Below are 17,819 nucleotides of genomic sequence, written 5' to 3' on the forward strand. Positions count from 1 at the left end.
ATCCCAGGTACTTTCTGTTGTAGCAGGGTAAGCAAAGGAAAACTGCACGAAAATAGAAGGTAAGTTAAACAAACCCAAAGCTCCTTCAACTATACTTTTACATCGCAAGAAAACGAAAAAAATATAAAATGTATGGTAGTCTTAGACAGCATTTTTCACCTTTGAGTTATCATATAATATTTTAGTTATCTACTTTGAATGTCACATCTCTTTTGGACACGAAACCTAACATTGTGGAAAATGATTTGTGGGAATTGTCATATTTTTCAATTTGTTACTTTAGTAAATGCTTGCTGAAATATTCACATCTAGAATTGCTATCTACCTGTACAATTTTCTATTCTATAGGATAACTTTACCCTTTGTAAAGTAAACAAATCTTTCAAGATATTACATTTACTTCTTACAATCTTTTATCAATTTATGTCAAAAATAATATGTCAAAAAAATTCCATTGCAACATTAAAAGTTAAGAAAACAATTAATTTATTTTTTAAACGGTTTTATTTTTAATATAACATAATGTCAAACTTATAGGATTCTTCTCACAAAAAAACGTGTGAGGTATATCGCAATTTAAATTTAATAGCAGTCCTGAACGGTCTACTCCCCCACAGTATTCGTTGTCATTGTTGTTATCCACGTCTCCAATTGACCATTTTGCATAACCAGCTGCTTTTAGAGGCTCTCCTAGAATAGATATTGTTAGAATTTATATTAAGTCCCAATGAGACCCGGATGTTTGAGGATATGATGATTATATATCATATTGCAGAACATATGAGCCAGTAGATTCCCCATTGAGGATATGAAGACCAGGTAAAGTGGCAACAAAAGACCGTGTTTCAAAAGAATCATTGCATTTACAGTCAGACGCTATGCTGCTCTTCCGCGACAGCCTCGTAATCTTAATACTATATTAAATACTCTTAAACACACTAATATTGAATAAAGAAACATTACCATGAGAAGTCAACCATTCCCCATGTTCGTTCCAATCACTAAATCCTAAATACGCTTCATCCGCTGGATATGGTCCTATAAACCTAGGTGATGGGATAATGGAAAATAGGTATTTCATAATGATAGCCTCTATTTTACTATTGATGATGGAGAGATACCCTCCTTCAGCAGAACACGCCATGACTGCACGGGAGTAGACACGAGGCACTGTATGGTATTTGTAGCAGCTACCTGTTCTGTTAGAGAATACATATTCTGAAAATAATTTTTTTTTGGGATAATTTTGGCAAGTCTTCAAATCAATGTTTGTAGCGTTGTTAGTAACGTCGTGTTCATACATTTTAATAGCCATAATTTGAGCTGTTATTAGAGTATTTAACTGTAAATGCGACGGTTGTGGATTCAATTCCCACTCAGAGAATAAAGTAATCTCATGTCCTCACACTGGTAATGAAAACAAAGCGTATGGCTTAGTTTCGCCACTCAACAATCAAAATCTCGAAATTTGGGGTACAAAATGGGGAACAGAGTATCTCAACATAAGGTTCCGTGCCTATCTCAATATATGTATGATACAGCGTGAGGCTAAAACAATTCCATGACCACCAAGTGGATAAAGGATATAATTGTTACATTTAATCGTAAATTTTTCTGTATTCTACCTTTATCAAGTGTTCCACATTCTTCCACCAATTCTTCGTGTTCATTTTTCTTGTAACAAACATATGGCCTCGTTTCATTGCAACTCATGTCACCGACAGTTCCTTCAGGCGTCATGTATAAGCAGCTTTCTTCGTTCATATAATTATTTGGCTCATCTATATCCCAATTGATTGGAATTTGTGATAGTGGCACTCCTATTGTTTAAAAGTAAGAAAATAGAAAAGCCGTCGCGGTGCAAACGAATGTAAACGTGACAGTAAGTTCGATTTCTACTAGGGGAAACGCCACCAACCATGGTACTGGAATGACTTTTTTTTGTTTTATATAAATATATTGTACTAGCGGACGCACGCAGCTTCGCTTACGTATTTAGGGGTGAATTCTAATAAACCATGAAACATGTGTTCAATGAAATATTTTTAAGAGTCTAAATATCAAATTTTATAAAAATCGGTGGCGATTTAAGAATTTTTCCATACAAACTTTCAACCCCTTATTTGCACCCTTATGGAAAGAATTCTAGAAAACCATGAAACACGTGTTCAATTAATTACTTTTAAGAGTCTGAATTTCAAATTTTATAAGAATCAGTGCCGATTTAATGTTTTTTCCATACTAACTTTCAATCCCTATTTCGCCCCTTTAGGGATAATATTTTCCAAAATCCCTTCTTAGTGGATGTCCAGATTACGAAAGTAAACATCTGTCCAAATGTCACGTTTCTACCATCAGCGGTTACGGCTGTGCGTGCGTCTTACCTCAGTCAGTGAGGACAAGTCCTTTTATATATATATAGATATAGGCATAAATTTTATATTAAAATATTCCTTAAACTATTACTAGCTTTACCTTCAATAGAAAAATAATCTCCTTTGGAAAACGTGGCGTGGATACCGATAAATATGTCTCTTCTATTATTTTCGCGAAATGTTATATTTTGTATAGCATCATGTAAATCGTCACTTAATGGGGAAGCTAAATGTGTGCCTAGAATTAAAATTAGTAATCTATTAAAAAAATATATTGAAATTGTAGTTGTCCACAAATATCAACTAGTCCTTAGTCTTAGGAAGTTAACAAATATTTTAAAATTACGGGCCTAATATCAAAAAACCTCCTTCTCCACTATACGGCTGAATTCCAATTACGGCGAGTTAATGCCTCGACCAGTCTTACCAAAGCTCGAAAATGCCCATCCCGTCAAACATTGTGCCACGACAGCCCCTAACAATATTGTAAAGTACTAAAAAAAATTATGATAAAAAAAAATAATTTAACCTTCTAAGTGACATCGTAGTCGGGCGTCGTACCAGGTTGCAGGAATAACGTGAAACTTCAACCAACCATCTATATCCTCGTTATATCTATAGTCACAACGGAATTTTTGTCCCGAAACTAAAATTTCAAATATAATATATTTATTACATATGACAGACTTAGAAGACAGTATGTTTATCTTTTTCCCGTATAGTAGAACGGAGTCAGAGGTAATCTAGTGTCCGTTTTGTCTTTTGAGGTAGATAACTTTAAAAATCAGGCTTATCTTATTTACTCACCAATATTTAAGAAAATATTAACAAATAATATAAATAAAACACGCGCCATAGTGGAATATAAAAGGAATACTAGTTTTTATTTTGCATATTTTATATCTCCAACAATAGCGTGCTAAATTCAATTATATGTAACTTTGCGATTTGTTCCGATTAATTAAGATATTATTATAACTTTTCAACTAATTACTTTTATGACGTCGTCGTAGACTAGAGAATGCGATGGTCGTAAGTTTTAATCCCGGTGAAGAAATATTTTATGTGTACTCCCATATTTAATATTATAAAGCTGAAGCTTCTGTTTGGTTGAATACGCTAATCTCAGGAACTACTTGTCTAATTTCAAATATTTCCTTTTTAGTTCATTTTTGATGAAGGCTCAAGGAGGAACCATTATTCTTCTTTTTTTGGCTTATTGTAGCCTCACGCCGTATCCCGCACATAGCTGGCTATTCAGAGCGAACATGGGAACCTAGTGTTAAAATACTCTGTTTCCCATTAAGACACTTCCTTTCTCGACTTTCCGCCAAATTCTCAAAGCATTGCCTACTATTGAGTGGCCGAATTCAATGCTGCATTTTGCGTCCATAATAGAACAAGGAAATGAAAATATTAAATATTTTTATTACTTCGTTATTTCACCCTCTCACTCACAATTCTATATACTACAGGTGACATCACTAAACCTTCGTCTTCTAAACTTATTTAAATCTTTTAATTTGTTTAATATTTTCTCTGAACCAACTCGTATAACGAATACTTCCGCTACTTGATAGATAATGTTTTTTGTCATTGTGAGACTGTAGAAAAACAAATTATTACTAATCCAAGCTCGGTTCACTGTGGTCAAATGTTTTCGGTAATAGGTAAAACAGTCGTGAAACGTAAAAAAATATCAATTAGACCAATTACTGAAAATAAAATTAGTCTTTTTAATTATAAAGTGTATGAAAAAATTGCAAACTTAGAAATAACCGGATTAAATACGAATCAGCGATATTGCAAAGTTTTTAATTTACTCTCAACAGAGTTTGATAACATTTTTAAAGTTAAACAAATATATAAAAAATCGAAGTTCACCTTTAGCGACTGGGCAACTGTTGGTATATACCGAAGCAGAAACAAACTATACGAATTATATAATATGAGGCAATGGAAACAAGATCCGGCATTCTTGTTAAAGGTTAAAAATTTTTCAAAAATATTTAAAAAAGTATGTATCCAGGCTAAGTCTATGTATATAAGAGCGAAAATTTTGAACTCTAGTAATATAACTAAAGCTACATGGGATGCTATTACTACTGTAACTGGGAGATCTAGAGCTGTCAGTGAACCTATTAAATTAAAAATTAATAATGTAATCTTAAATTCAGATTTAGAAGTGGCAAATACTTTTCAAAAATTTTTTTCTGATATATCTTTTGAATTAACACGTTCACTGCCATCATCTCCTTCGGAAGCAGAATTAATACTAAAGACCCATGTAAATAGTTGTAGACAACATTTTTTGTTTAAGAATGTGTCACCAGATGAAATTGTCAAAACTTTTAAAAGCCTCAATTTAAAGAAAACTGGTGACTTATGGGGCATGTCTGTTAAAGTCCTTAATTCAATTATACCTAATATTGCTCCTTACCTTGCTTTAATTTTTAACAATTGTGTAGAATTCGGTACTTTTCCTGATTTAATGAAATATAGCAAAATAGTGCCGCTTTACAAAAGTGGAAATAGATCTGAGCCTGGAAACTACAGACCGATCTCTGTTTTACCATCCTTAAGTAAAATATTTGAAAAAATAATGTTTAATCAGCTCACAATTTTCTTAAATATTAACAATTGTTTCCATAGTGAGCAATATGGTTTCACCATAGGCAAGTCCACTACGGATGCGGGTGCTGCACTCCTAAAGCACATTTATGACGCATGGGAGAAGTCACAAAATGCTATTGGAGTATTTTGTGATTTATCCAAAGCCTTTGATTGTGTAGACCATAAAACTCTGTTATTAAAACTATATCATTATGGTATACAGGGTACCGCTCTTGATCTTATTGCCTTATATCTAAACCGAAGAATCCAGAAGGTTAGTATAAATAATGTAAAATCATCTAGATCTCCTCTAAAGATAGGCGTTCCACAAGGATCTATTCGCGGTCCTCTTTTATTTCTTATTTATATTAACGATCTGCCTTTTTATGTGAAGAACCTATCTGATATTGTACTTTTCGCGGATGATACCTCTTTAGTATTTAAGGTTGACCGAAATAAAATAAACTATGACGAAGTGAATAGTGCATTGTCGCATATTCTTCGTTGGTTTGATGTTAATAATCTAATGTTAAATGCTAAAAAAACTAAATGTATTGAGTTTACTTTACAAAATGTTAAAAAACATAATTTTAGTCTACTAATTAAAGGAGAAGCTCTTAATTTGTCGGAAGCAGATATTTTCCTAGGTGTAACTATAGATTCCAAACTCCAGTGGAACGCTCATCTGGAAGCACTTGCAGATAAACTGAGCTCTGCCGCGTTCGCAATTAAAAAAGTAAGACAAATGACGGACATTGACACTGCCCGACTAGTCTACTATAGCTATTTTCATAGTATTTTATCTTATGGAATGCTGCTATGGGGCAGTGCTGCAGATATCAATTCAATATTTGTTCTCCAAAAAAGAGCCGTGAGATATATTTATAATCTAAGAGCTCGAGATTCTCTGCGAGATGTCTTCAAAGATGCAGGTATTATTACAGTTGCTTTCCAATTTCTCTATTATAACATTCTCTTTGTCCGTCAAAATACACATAGTCATAGCAAAAATAGTGACAGTCATACGATAGGAACGAGAAATAAAGATAAGCTTGTTACACCAAGTTTTCGCCTCCAAAAAGTTAATAAATCCTTTATGGGTCTGATACCCTGGGATCCGGCCGTTGAATCCTGCATATACGAGTTTTCTTAATTAAACCTATATTAATGAATAATACATGATTAGTAGAACAGTTTACACCTGGGTTGCCTGGAAGAATCCTGCCGCAATCACCTTTAATTACATTTTTTCGTAACTCGTTTTTGGAGAAAATTGCACCAATACGTTTTTTATATGAATCGCACATCATTTGAAAGATAATCCCATAAGGAATTGGAAAATTAAGGGTTGCCAGCTCTCAGTCTGCCGCAAGTCTAGGGTTGCCTGGTTTAAACATCTCACTAAATGTTAATAATTTGCACTCATGTGTTTTTTTAATGAATTATATATCAAATTAAAGCTTATTTTTTTCTTATTTTCTTATGAGTATACGTGTATATAATAAAATTCCGCAGTGTATTCTTAGTTTGCCACTACAAAAATTTAAAATATCTGTAAAAAAATTCTAACAAGTAAAGCGTATTACACTGTTCAAGAATATTTAGAGGATAAGCATGTATGGAATTAATGTCTATTGAATGTAATGCAGGATAGCTGCCAGCAAATGTAATAGATTGTACCATTGATTTTGAAAAGAGCAACTGTTGAGTTTCTTGCGGGCTCTTCTCAGCAGAACTGCCTTCCGAACCGGTGGTAGCTTTTTATTCATATGTTCATTCGACGATTCAAAAGTGCTTGTAATAATTGCCTATTTGAATAAAGAATATTTTGAATTTGAATTTGAATTTTGAAGGTCACGGGAAGTTGCTGGATGCAGGTAGCGCCAGACCGATCAGCGTAGAAATTCTTGGGGAGGCCTATTTCCTAAAGTGGACGTCAAAAAGCTTATGTGAAGATGATAATTAACTGATCACAAAAAAGTGCAATTACGAACGGGTATAAACATTTATTCTTTTATATATTTATGTTGTTTTTTTAAAAATGCTGAACTAATTGCCATAAAATTTTAATGCAACTATTTATGAGAAATGTGCTACCATACAAAATAAAAATCACTTAAATTCATCCGTAAACCGAATTAATAATCTTTTTGAAGTTGGTTAACAAAATTTAGCTTCAATAATCAACTCAAACTCTTTTGTTTAGATATCTTGTAAAAAATGACAGTACTTTTGTGTTTCAATCATTTTTGACACCTCTACCCTGCCTTTACACATAGGGTAGAGGTGCTTTTACAAAAGCCGCGTGGAAACGAAATGTATTTGACGTTTGATGAATGAATTTTTCCTCTCGGCCGTTAGGTGTTATTAATTTGAGGATCCCTTTTATAGATAATTTGTAATATTTCATCGGGATATTGTGTCCCTGAGCTCAAAAATATTTACAAAATGATTGAGGCCGTCGTGGCGCAGGTGACCAAGCGTGGGACTGTAAACGAGACGATCGTGGGTTCATTCCTCGCTCTGGCATGTGTCTGGCGTTGTGTTCCACCAATCAACACACTATTCCAATGCAAGAATTCGGCTAAGAGTGAGAAGCGGAACGCCCGGCTTTGTGCGTGATACAGCGCGACAAATTTTAAGGTACTATCAATTTTACAAGTTACAAGAAAATGGTATTGAAGTTAATTCATATTCTTATTAAACTTCATTTTCACGTTATCTAACGTGAAAATATTTTATCCTTTTACATGGAAAATAACACCAAAATCTACGAAATAGCCCAAATTTATTACAACAGGAAAGAAATTACAAAAACCAGCCTTGGCCTAGCCAGATATAAAACAGATGCTTGTCCGACTTGACAAGTGATTGTTAAGTAAAAATCCTTCAAAGTTATGTAGACTTTAATTCTTTTTCCTTATTAATTCTATTTCCTTACCAAAATTTCTATAATCATTGTTACCACGAGATGTCAACCGCCAGAAATCAAAAATATATTTTAAATAAATAATTTAGTTTAGTGTTTCATTAAAGTTAGTAAGTTCTATTCCCACTGGGGGAGGGAATAAAATATTTAATATTTTAATTTTCTCGTTCTGGCGGCGTATTCTCTAATTTTTATATAGTTCAAACCATTAAATTTCTCCCATTTGTACCATAATAATTTATCAAATCTTTTCATTTCCAAACGAACCCTTCTTATATTAAAAATTTTGTGAATTAAAATTATATTGAGAAGGCACTTCAAATGCTCCAATTAGGATCTTGTATAGATTTGTAAAGTGAGAGTTGAATTCCTTTTAAAACTAGCTGAATTGAATATCGCCCCAATTTTGTAAGTGACTAGCGACCCGCCCGCGGCTTCTGCCGCTTCAATGTCACGATGTTTTTAACTTCATGGTTAAACAACTTTTGAGACTTTGCGAAACTCAACGCCGCGCTTCGTCAGAGCGGAGAAATGAAAATATTAAATATCGACCCGCTCGCAACTTCGTCCGCTAGTAATACACAATTGTTTATTTCCTCATCTGAATTACGTTCGTGATCTAATTACATTGTCATTTTATAGACAATACCCATACATTGATAGCTACAGTTTCAGGCAATTCAATAAAAAACTTGTTTTATTTTGTAGCAATATTATCGCATACAATACTTTATATTGACATATTTTCTATTTGTACATAGTGGGAATCGAACGCACCCAAGTCGCGATTACAGTGAACACGTTGGTGTCCCTGCACCACGAGGGCCTCGAAACAAATATTTGTTATGTAAATCTCTGGTTATTTCCTAAATGTAACGTTTATCCTCGACACAGGAGAGCCAGCACGTAGCAGGTGTTTTCTTCGTCCATTCAAATAGATTAATGTACTTAACTTCGTGATAAACAATTTTGAGTAAGAATATTATATTTAAGACCGTCATGGCGCGACGCACAAGGGTGACTGTTACATGAGGGATGCGTGTTCCAAATTATATTTAATTTTTTTAAAGCTTTTGTTTGTTTTCGCTCTGGCATGAAGCATTGAGGCGTTGAGTTTAGACACCACTCAACACGCAACACAACGAAGATGCACAACCGTGCAACTTTTAGCGCGATAGGTCATGGCTGGATTCCCACTTGAGGAAAAGAAATATTAAAATCCCACTATGTTAATTTTTTTACACACTTCCTAAAACATTAATACTAGTAAAAATTTAAGTAATTTTTTATCCTAATTTGGCATGAAATAGAATTTTAATTTGATCACTATTTCCGTTTCAAAGTTAGTCTGGGTTTTAGTAAGCATTTATCTGGTAGGCGTGCGGCCGCGTTGTTGGGAAGTTACGAGGCAGTTTGCAATTCGATTACTGTAGTAATTATTAGCGAACTACACCCGATGCAGCCCAAATTAAATTTTGCTTGTTTGATAAAAGTTTTCTATGTTTATCTCGTGAATGTACAGTGTTTGAGGCCGTGGTGGAATAGTGGAATATAAACGTGATGGTTGTGGGTTTGTTCAGGCAGCGTTGAGTTCCGCCGTTCGTCTCCTACTAAGCTAGAAGTTTATTTTTTAATGTACAATTATGCACATTTTCAATATATATGAGGCCAATCGTGGCTAGTAAATGCAACAGATTGTAAGTTCGATTCCGACTCGAAGAACTAGCCGTTTAATATTTTCACGCCTCTGGTAATAAGGCAGATTGCGGCGTTCAATTCCGCTACTCAACACGCATAGCTTCTAATATGATAGTGTTTAGTCGTAGAACTCAACGCTGTACTTTGTCTCTCGTACTGATTGCATTATCCGTCGCCATAGTTAGATCGACAAATGAGCAAGCAGACGAACAGTCTGCGCAGGAGAGCATGTGTGCCTGTGTGTGTGCTTGATCCTCCAGAGCGTTTCCCCATTTTAGGAGATTTTCTGTGCATCAGCCAACTTGGCTACGTAACCGATTTAACGACTTCCATGTTGGCCACTGCAAGTGATGGCCTGGGGGGAAAGCACTCTTTGGCAAGGACATAGTCTGTAGGAGGTGGGTTTGTTTTTTCAGGGTATTCCCTACTAAGTAGAACCCATAACCTTCGAGCTCATAGCTATCCCTCTCCACCACGTTGCTGTTTTAAAATTTATATCATAAAAATGAAACAATAAAAAGATAAAATATACTAGAAAATAACTAGTTTATTTTTCCTTGAAAAGAGTTATGTTCTGTGCTGTCAAGAAATATTTCAAAGGATATACGAGTGTAGCTGCTACTCGAACTTGGTAACGTAGTTTCATAGTTTTGAAGACTTCGTACTTCTGAGCGGAATCAGAAAACACTGCTGGAATCAAATGTGAAAAGTTAAGATTGTTCTTTTTTTTATTTCTAGAAAATTTAAAGGTTAAGTAGTATCTTCACAGCTTAATCGTTTCGTAGCTTAATTTTAAATTATCCTACTACTACCGCCTTTGAAATATATGAATGATATTAGTAATAAATTATAACGAAACGCTTCAGCCTCTTTTTTCTATAAATTAACTTCCTTAGATTCGTCAGAATTACATATTATGAGATTAGATTAACTCGCGAGCTTTTGTGAACCTTTTCTATGAGATTTAATCTTAATTCATTCTGTCAAAGCCCTGAGGACGGAGGGCGGAGGGCAGGAGAGGCTTTGTAGCGTCGTTGAGCTTAAGCGTTCATTTTTATGAACATTACTATAAAGGCGAACCTCCAGAGAAATTTATAAAATATTTGTCTTTAGAAATAAAGACAACTGTGAAAACAGAAATTTTTTTTTAGGGTTACATACCCTAGTTAGAAAACAGGAAACTATTACTAAGACTCTCACCAGGCTTTTCAGGTTTTATGTTGCCATTTTAAACACTAAAATACAGAATAAAATAAATATGTACGCTGTCCCCCGCACATAGCAGGGTAGACAATGGGAACCTAAGGACAAATATGTAAATATAACAAAATACGAGATCAATATGAGATTTGTCATAAAAATAAAGAAAATATTAGAACTTAGACCATTTTATACAAGCTTTAAATCGTCTATATACCTCCTTATACTTTTATGATCAAATCAGCTTCACGCAGTATCCCGCACACAGCAGGGTAGGCAGAAGGAACCTAGTGTTAAGACACTCCGTTCCCCACTTAAGTCAAATTTTCAAGACATTTTGTTTAGAGTTGAGCGAGCACTTCATCTACCAGAGCTGAAAAATAAAGAAAAATTTGAGAAGAAAATCCACTGGCGTAATTCGAGTACATTTTTTTTTATTTAATTAATAACTACGTCTTAGTTCATTTTTTACCTTTATGGCATTTAGTTCTCAAATGTCTTGATAATAATATGCGGTAAATGGTTGATTTTAAATTTATTATAGCGAAGGATAAAAGGTGTTAAACCACCTTTACAATGAAGGCCGTTATGTTAACAGCCCGTTCATTTTTCGACGCTTACATGTTCGGGTTTTTGTAAAGTTATCCACATCCTTCCAATAGTTTTTATCAATTATTAAGCCACACACTTTTCAACTACAACGTTGAATCACTAAATTACCATTGTGAGTTAAGGGGCGGAACTTAACGCCGCGCTTTATTACATCAGTAATAAGATATTTTATAAAATCTTTTAAAAGCTTCCTAATAATATTTACAATGCATCGAAAATCTAGACTTCACTAGTTTTCTTTCAATTTAATTTACTTCTAAAATTGCTTACAACCGTCAAAGGATCTCCAAATTTGTGTGAAATTCGTTGATTGTTCTGAGACATGAAACTTAATTGGTTGTTACACAAAATATTTCATACGTCAGTGACTGGAACAAGTGACATCGTTAGAACAATTTTAGCAATTTTCATCGACATTTTTTGTCGTTGTTTTCATTATATTTAAATTTATTTTTATTCTGCACTAGTGCCTCATATCATTAATAAGTTTAATCGATTGAATGTCAAATAAAAATTAAATAAAATTTCATATATTTTTTGACTTTTTTCCTATAATAATAATAATAATATTTATTTTTCAGACATATGTCCACACTTTGTTAGTAATACAAAACCTTAAAAACCTAATGTTAGTAAATAATAAAATATTTATTATTATATATTTATAATAATAAAAGTACACAAATCAATGCCTATGAGACACGACATCCTTAGCCAACATGTAGCCGTACCCAGTGGCGCAGAAATTTCGAGTCCCAGCGGTCCGCCAGTGCAGACAGAATGCTGTTCGAGCTAGTTCGTAACCTCTGGAGCATGTATGTTATTCTATTTTTTGTGAGGCAGGAACTCCTTCCTCTACTAGGTATACCAGATCATTAGGTATGGCTGGCGTACATAGTTTTAAAAGACATATCATATCAAAAATAAGCATATATTTAAAATTCATTCGACGTCATACATAATCCTCATAATTTTGCAATTCTCTTTGACGCTCGCGTCGAAAGCTCTCATGTCTTTATAGGTTTTATTGAAGTCATAGTTAAATGTGTAGTCGTTTGTGCGACACGGACAGCAAGTGCTGCAGTCGCAAGACGCGCACTTCGCTTTCACAGCGTCCCATGCACCTGCAGATTTGTACCAATGTTAGAGCAGAACGGAGTGCCTTGACACTAGGGATTAGTAGCTCAAAATGTTTGTGGTAAACAAGTCTGTTTATGTTATTCACTTTATTCTCCATCATTATCCTTATATTCATCTGTTCCTCTTAATCTTTATGTCGATATCGCGTGGACGTATCAATCTAAAGTGCGACTGTGAACGCAACAAGCCGTGGATTCTTTTCTCACTACAGGAAATGAAATATTTTAAATTTTCACTTCCTCACTCTGCGAGGAAAAGCGCGGCGTTGAGTCCCGCTGCTTAACACCTCTAGAATAGGGTAGAATGTGAAAGAAAATTAGGTTCTCACTTTCCCTCTGCCTATCCTGCCATGTCCGGGATAAAGTTAAGCTAAATAATAATTATAATTGACAATGAGAGCGAGGCCGCAGGTGAAACCTGACTGATCACATACTATTAGATCTGCATTGTTTTCCTAATCAGATTACCCTGAGGGTACATTACCTAGTTTCTTAGCCAAATCTGCGAACTTCAAATAAGTTGTTTGGTTGATGCCTCCCGCGTGAGTATTCAGAGACATGATTCTTTTTGCCTGATTTATCATTTGCTTCGATTTTGGAAGCGCCGAGCATGTATTTTTGCGGGATATATTCTGTAAAAGCAATATTTTAGTTTAGCTTCATGCTTCATTTAGTGGGAACCTAATGTCAAGTCATTGTTCTTCATATATAAATATTTTAGGTAAGATTTTACATACCAAATCCAAATCTGGCGACGTCTTCTTGATTTCGCTCTTGAGGTTACTTGTGCGGTTCTTACGATATGGTTTGCAACTACAACAAAGATATTTTTAAAGTAAACATTTCACACTAATTGTTCAACCTTATAATCTATATATATAAAAGGACTTGTTCTCACTGAGGTAAAACGCACGCACAGCCGTAACCGCTGTGCGTCGAAACGTGAAATTTTGACAGATGTTTACTTTTGTAATCTGGACATCCACTAAGAAGGGATTTTCTAAAATTTTAACCCTAAAAGGGTGGAAAGTTTGTATGGAAAAAAATTAAAACGGCACCGATTTTTATAAAATTTGAAATTTAGATTTTTAAAAGTATTTAATTGAATACGTGTTTCATCGTTTTCTAGAATTCTCCCCCTAAGGATGCAAATAAGGGGTTGAAAGTTTGTATGGAAAAAGTCTTAAATCGCCATCGATTTTTATAAAATTTGAAATTTAGACTCTTAAAAATATTTCATTGAACACATGTTTCATGGGTTATTAGAATTCTATCGCGTCCGCTAGTATTAGTATAAAAGCACTACTTACTTGCATTTACCATTACTTTTTTGCTTAAACTTGGATAATTTATTCATTTTAACACCTATCCATGCAAAATTTGGCCCCTGTCAAATTAACATGACATTTATTGATATATTTTTTTTCTATGACATTTTTTTGTCAGTGAGAATTTCTTAGTGTCGATTTTTTGAAAGAAAAAAGCTACCTACTTTGTTTTTCTCGCATAGCAGGGTAGAGGACCCGATCCAATATTCCAGATATTGCTTGTTGAGTGGCGGAACTCCCGTTTCCCATTTTCCGCCGAATTTTTCGAAGCATTGCGTTTTGAGTGGCGGGACACAACGCCGGGCTTTGGTGTACCGGTACCAGAGCGAAGAAATGAAAATGTTCATAAATAATTATTCTTTCCCTAGTGGAGATCGTACTCACAACCGTCGCCTTACAATCACACCTTTATGCCCCAGCATCACTACGGCCTCAAATAACATTAAAATATTTTTTTTTTATAATAAGTTGTAATATAGAAAAGTTAGGTGGCGGAAGAATGAGTCCGAACTGTTAATCATATTTTCTGCAAAATAAAAGCAATTTTGATTGATTATTATATGTAAACCTATGATAATTTTTTTAAAAAGTTGTTTTTAAGTAAAAAGGCAATATTATATAGAAATTTAATGTATTAAAATACGCTCATTGCAGAAACAAAGTAATTATTTTGATATTGTTTTATATTCTTCACTTATGACTGGAACGGGTCCAGGATGATCCATGGATCTAGAAAGTAAAAAATCTGATGAATTGTGTAATAGCAATAACAATATATAACACTAAATAGTAGGTACTAAGACCGTCACGGGACAGCACCTGGCAATAACCTCAGTGGTTATGGGTTGAATCGCCACTCGGGAAATAACGTATTCCGTTATTTCCGTTTCCGTAAATTCATATTCTCTTGTTATATTTTTTGTAATTCCCTACACGTAACGAGCGGGCAGACCTAGTGTTAGGATACTCCGTCCTCCACGCGCGGCCCAATTTTCGAGATTTTGATTGGCCACGCAATCGAATTGAATCGAACCTACAGGTGTTGGGTTCAAAAATTTTTTTATATATCTAAATTATTTTTTATAAATATATTCTAATAAACATACATATTTTATTATAATTTACAAATACGCGCTTACTTAGGATGTTCCAAGTCCCACTTGTGTAATTTTTGGCAAGTCGAGTACAGTGTTCCAGGAGCTGAGTTTTGAGACTTTTTCTTATTCTTTTTATTTCCGTTAGAAATTTTGAAACGATCTAGGATTCAATATAAAAGAAGACAATGTTACGAAAAAAGGCTAGTTGAAGAAGTTTAGCTCAGTATTTTAGACAATTTGCACGTATTAAGTATTTGAGACCGCCGTAGTGCAGAGGCGTCTTGTGTTAAGACACTCCGTTCTCCAATTTCAGACAATAACCTTAAATACAACCGAGTTCGAATTGTAAATTTATAGGAATCAAACTCTCGACCTTAGTGTTTACAGTCGCACTCTGTACCATAGCGCCACGACGCGACGGTCTCAGAATGTTATTTGTCAATATTAAAGTCAATTACTTTTAGTTGTATCAGTAATAGAGGTTTGGTTGATATATTCATTCGGTTCCTCTTTACAGGACTCGGTGGGCATCTTGGATTCAAATGCACAATCGATAAGACCTACAAAAAGATTTTGCTTAAAACCAATAAGCGAAAAAAGTTATATTAAATGTAGAATATAAACCTATCAGTTGTTTTCCCCTCACGCTGTAACCCTCACATAGCAAGGTAGGGTTCCCCTAACCCTGGGTGCTGGGGGAATGGCCGTGTTTTCGTTAGCAGAGCGAAGACATTTAAATTTTAAATATTTCATTTTCTTGAATGGGAACTAAATCCACAACCTGTCACGGCTACAGATGCACGCTTTTGCCCCTGTGCCACGTCTGACGCCAGTAATTAAAAAATAGATAATATTAAATAGTTTAGTATTGTTTATTTAACTTCGTATTATTCGTTTATTTAACTTAGTAGTATTTATTTAACTTCGTATTAGACATGGCAGACAGAGGGAACCTAGTGTTAAGATACTCTGTTCCTAAGCTTTCCATGCACATTTTTTAGGAATACAAGTTATTTACCCTGCTATGTACCTACAGGATACAGCGTGAACCAAAAAAAATAAAAAAATAACATATCCCTGATGCTACCTTTATCTATTTTGTTTACCTTTCGTTTCTATTAAATCCAGCATAGAAACTGCTGTCTTCTCCTTAATTATTGATTTGTTTGAAATTGAATAGTTAGCACTTTCCATATAACAGTCATCAGAAAAGGAACTGGTATTCTAACCGGTAAGAAAGTCAACCATACCATAAATATTTTATTTTTTAAGTTTACTTTTAAGTTTGTCTGTCTGTACATCTGTCCGTTCCGTCCGTTCTATATTAAATTTTATAAGAAATGAGAACTTAGAATATAAATAAAGAAAAAAACACAAAGCGAACTAACCGGAGGTAACAACAATTCCGGTTGACTGTAAACAAAGTCCCAAAATTCACAACATTTAGCTTGAACTTCTTCATTATCAATATCTTTATTGAAAAAATATTTCTGATTTAAATTTTAAAATTTATTTGTTAATACCTACTTGTTTTTATGATCCGTCACCGTAAACGCGACGGTTGTGCATTCGATACCCCCTCAGGTAAATTAAATATTTAATATTTTCTTTTTGACGCTCTGGTAGCGAGTCAAAGCAAACATTTAATTCCACTACTCTACACACAATGCCTTAGAATTCAGCGTAAAATGGGGAACGGAAGTGCCTTAACACAATGTTCCCAGGTTCCCTCTGCCTACCTGCTATATGCGGGATACATCGTGAAGCTAAATAAAATGTATATGGATATGTGCAAATTCACTTTCATCATATTTGAAATCGAGCAACAAACGTTGTCCCACAAAAGGCTCGCCAAAGTCACTGTAGCCATCTTCGTCATCGGTGATCATCAAATTTACATCACTTTTAAATGATTGTTCTTCTCCAGCCATATATATCTCTTCCTCGCTGTTTACGTTCATTTTAGATAATAGTATTATTATTTTTTCTAATAATTGAAATTTTTGTTTGTGTATTTAGAACTGACATGTACGAGTATATATTACATGTATACATACACTATATTAAAAAAAAATGAATTATGTCCAAAGAGGTTTTAAGGTAATGGCAGCAAAATAGAAATTGAATCCAAAAGTTCTTATTAGTTTGTGGTCGTCGTAGCGCATGAGTACAAGCTATAAACGCGACAGTTGTGGGTTTAATTCCACTCGAAGGAATGGAAAATATATTTTTTAATTTCTGGCCGTGGTAACAAAGCGCGGTGTTGACTTCTGCCACTTCTGCCACTCGACACGCAAATTGAGGAACGGAAATGTCTTAGTGGGAACGGAGTGTTTTAAGACGAGATCCTGAGGTTACATTTAACTAATCTTCTATGAGCGGGATACTGCGTGAAACTAAAAGAACTTATTACTAATAGGACCAATTGAAAGTATGTGTACAAAATTTAATTAATTCATTAAATATTTTTTGCCTGAAAATGTAACATTCGTTCGCGTATATATATATATTGAATTAAACTTCTATAATCAAGATTCTGGCTTCATCAGGGTTTATTTAGACATCATATCCAAGAGGCTTTAACAGTGACAGAGCAGAAAATTTCATTTGTGTTCCGACATGTTATGAAAAACAGTACTAAATTCCAAATCTAAGAAACGCAAAAGCATATTTAGTTACATAGATACATATTTCGCAAATGTTCCTCACGTTTCGTAAATAAAATCCTTCCCAAGAACCTCACAACGGCAACGGTTATAGGCTTCGTTTGTGTAATGTTTATTGTATTTCACTAGCGTTCTGATGCTGGAGTGTTTCGAAATGTCGTA

At 34.3% G+C, this 17,819-nt stretch overlaps 1 protein-coding gene across 1 annotated transcript; it reads right to left on the minus strand.

Moving 5' to 3' along the window:
• Nucleotides 1–493: 493 nt before the first annotated feature.
• LOC146531174 (uncharacterized) lies at nucleotides 494–16,952 on the minus strand. Its single transcript, XM_085198544.1, has 13 exons — nucleotides 16,793–16,952; nucleotides 16,380–16,462; nucleotides 15,450–15,567; nucleotides 15,034–15,151; nucleotides 13,304–13,379; nucleotides 13,051–13,198; nucleotides 12,386–12,551; nucleotides 5,147–5,178; nucleotides 2,905–3,012; nucleotides 2,476–2,613; nucleotides 1,626–1,820; nucleotides 964–1,218; nucleotides 494–690 (listed from the first exon to the last, which is right to left on the minus strand). Exons 1-13 carry the CDS (start codon nucleotides 16,950–16,952, stop codon nucleotides 494–496), a joined length of 1,794 nt encoding a protein of 597 aa, XP_085054670.1.
• Between the last annotated feature and the right edge of the window lie 867 nt (nucleotides 16,953–17,819).

Source organism: Heliconius melpomene, chromosome 15 (genome assembly GCF_056956725.1).
Source record: "Heliconius melpomene rosina isolate 202511_hmr_F chromosome 15, ASM5695672v1, whole genome shotgun sequence".
Classification (NCBI taxonomy): Eukaryota; Metazoa; Arthropoda; class Insecta; order Lepidoptera; family Nymphalidae; genus Heliconius; species Heliconius melpomene.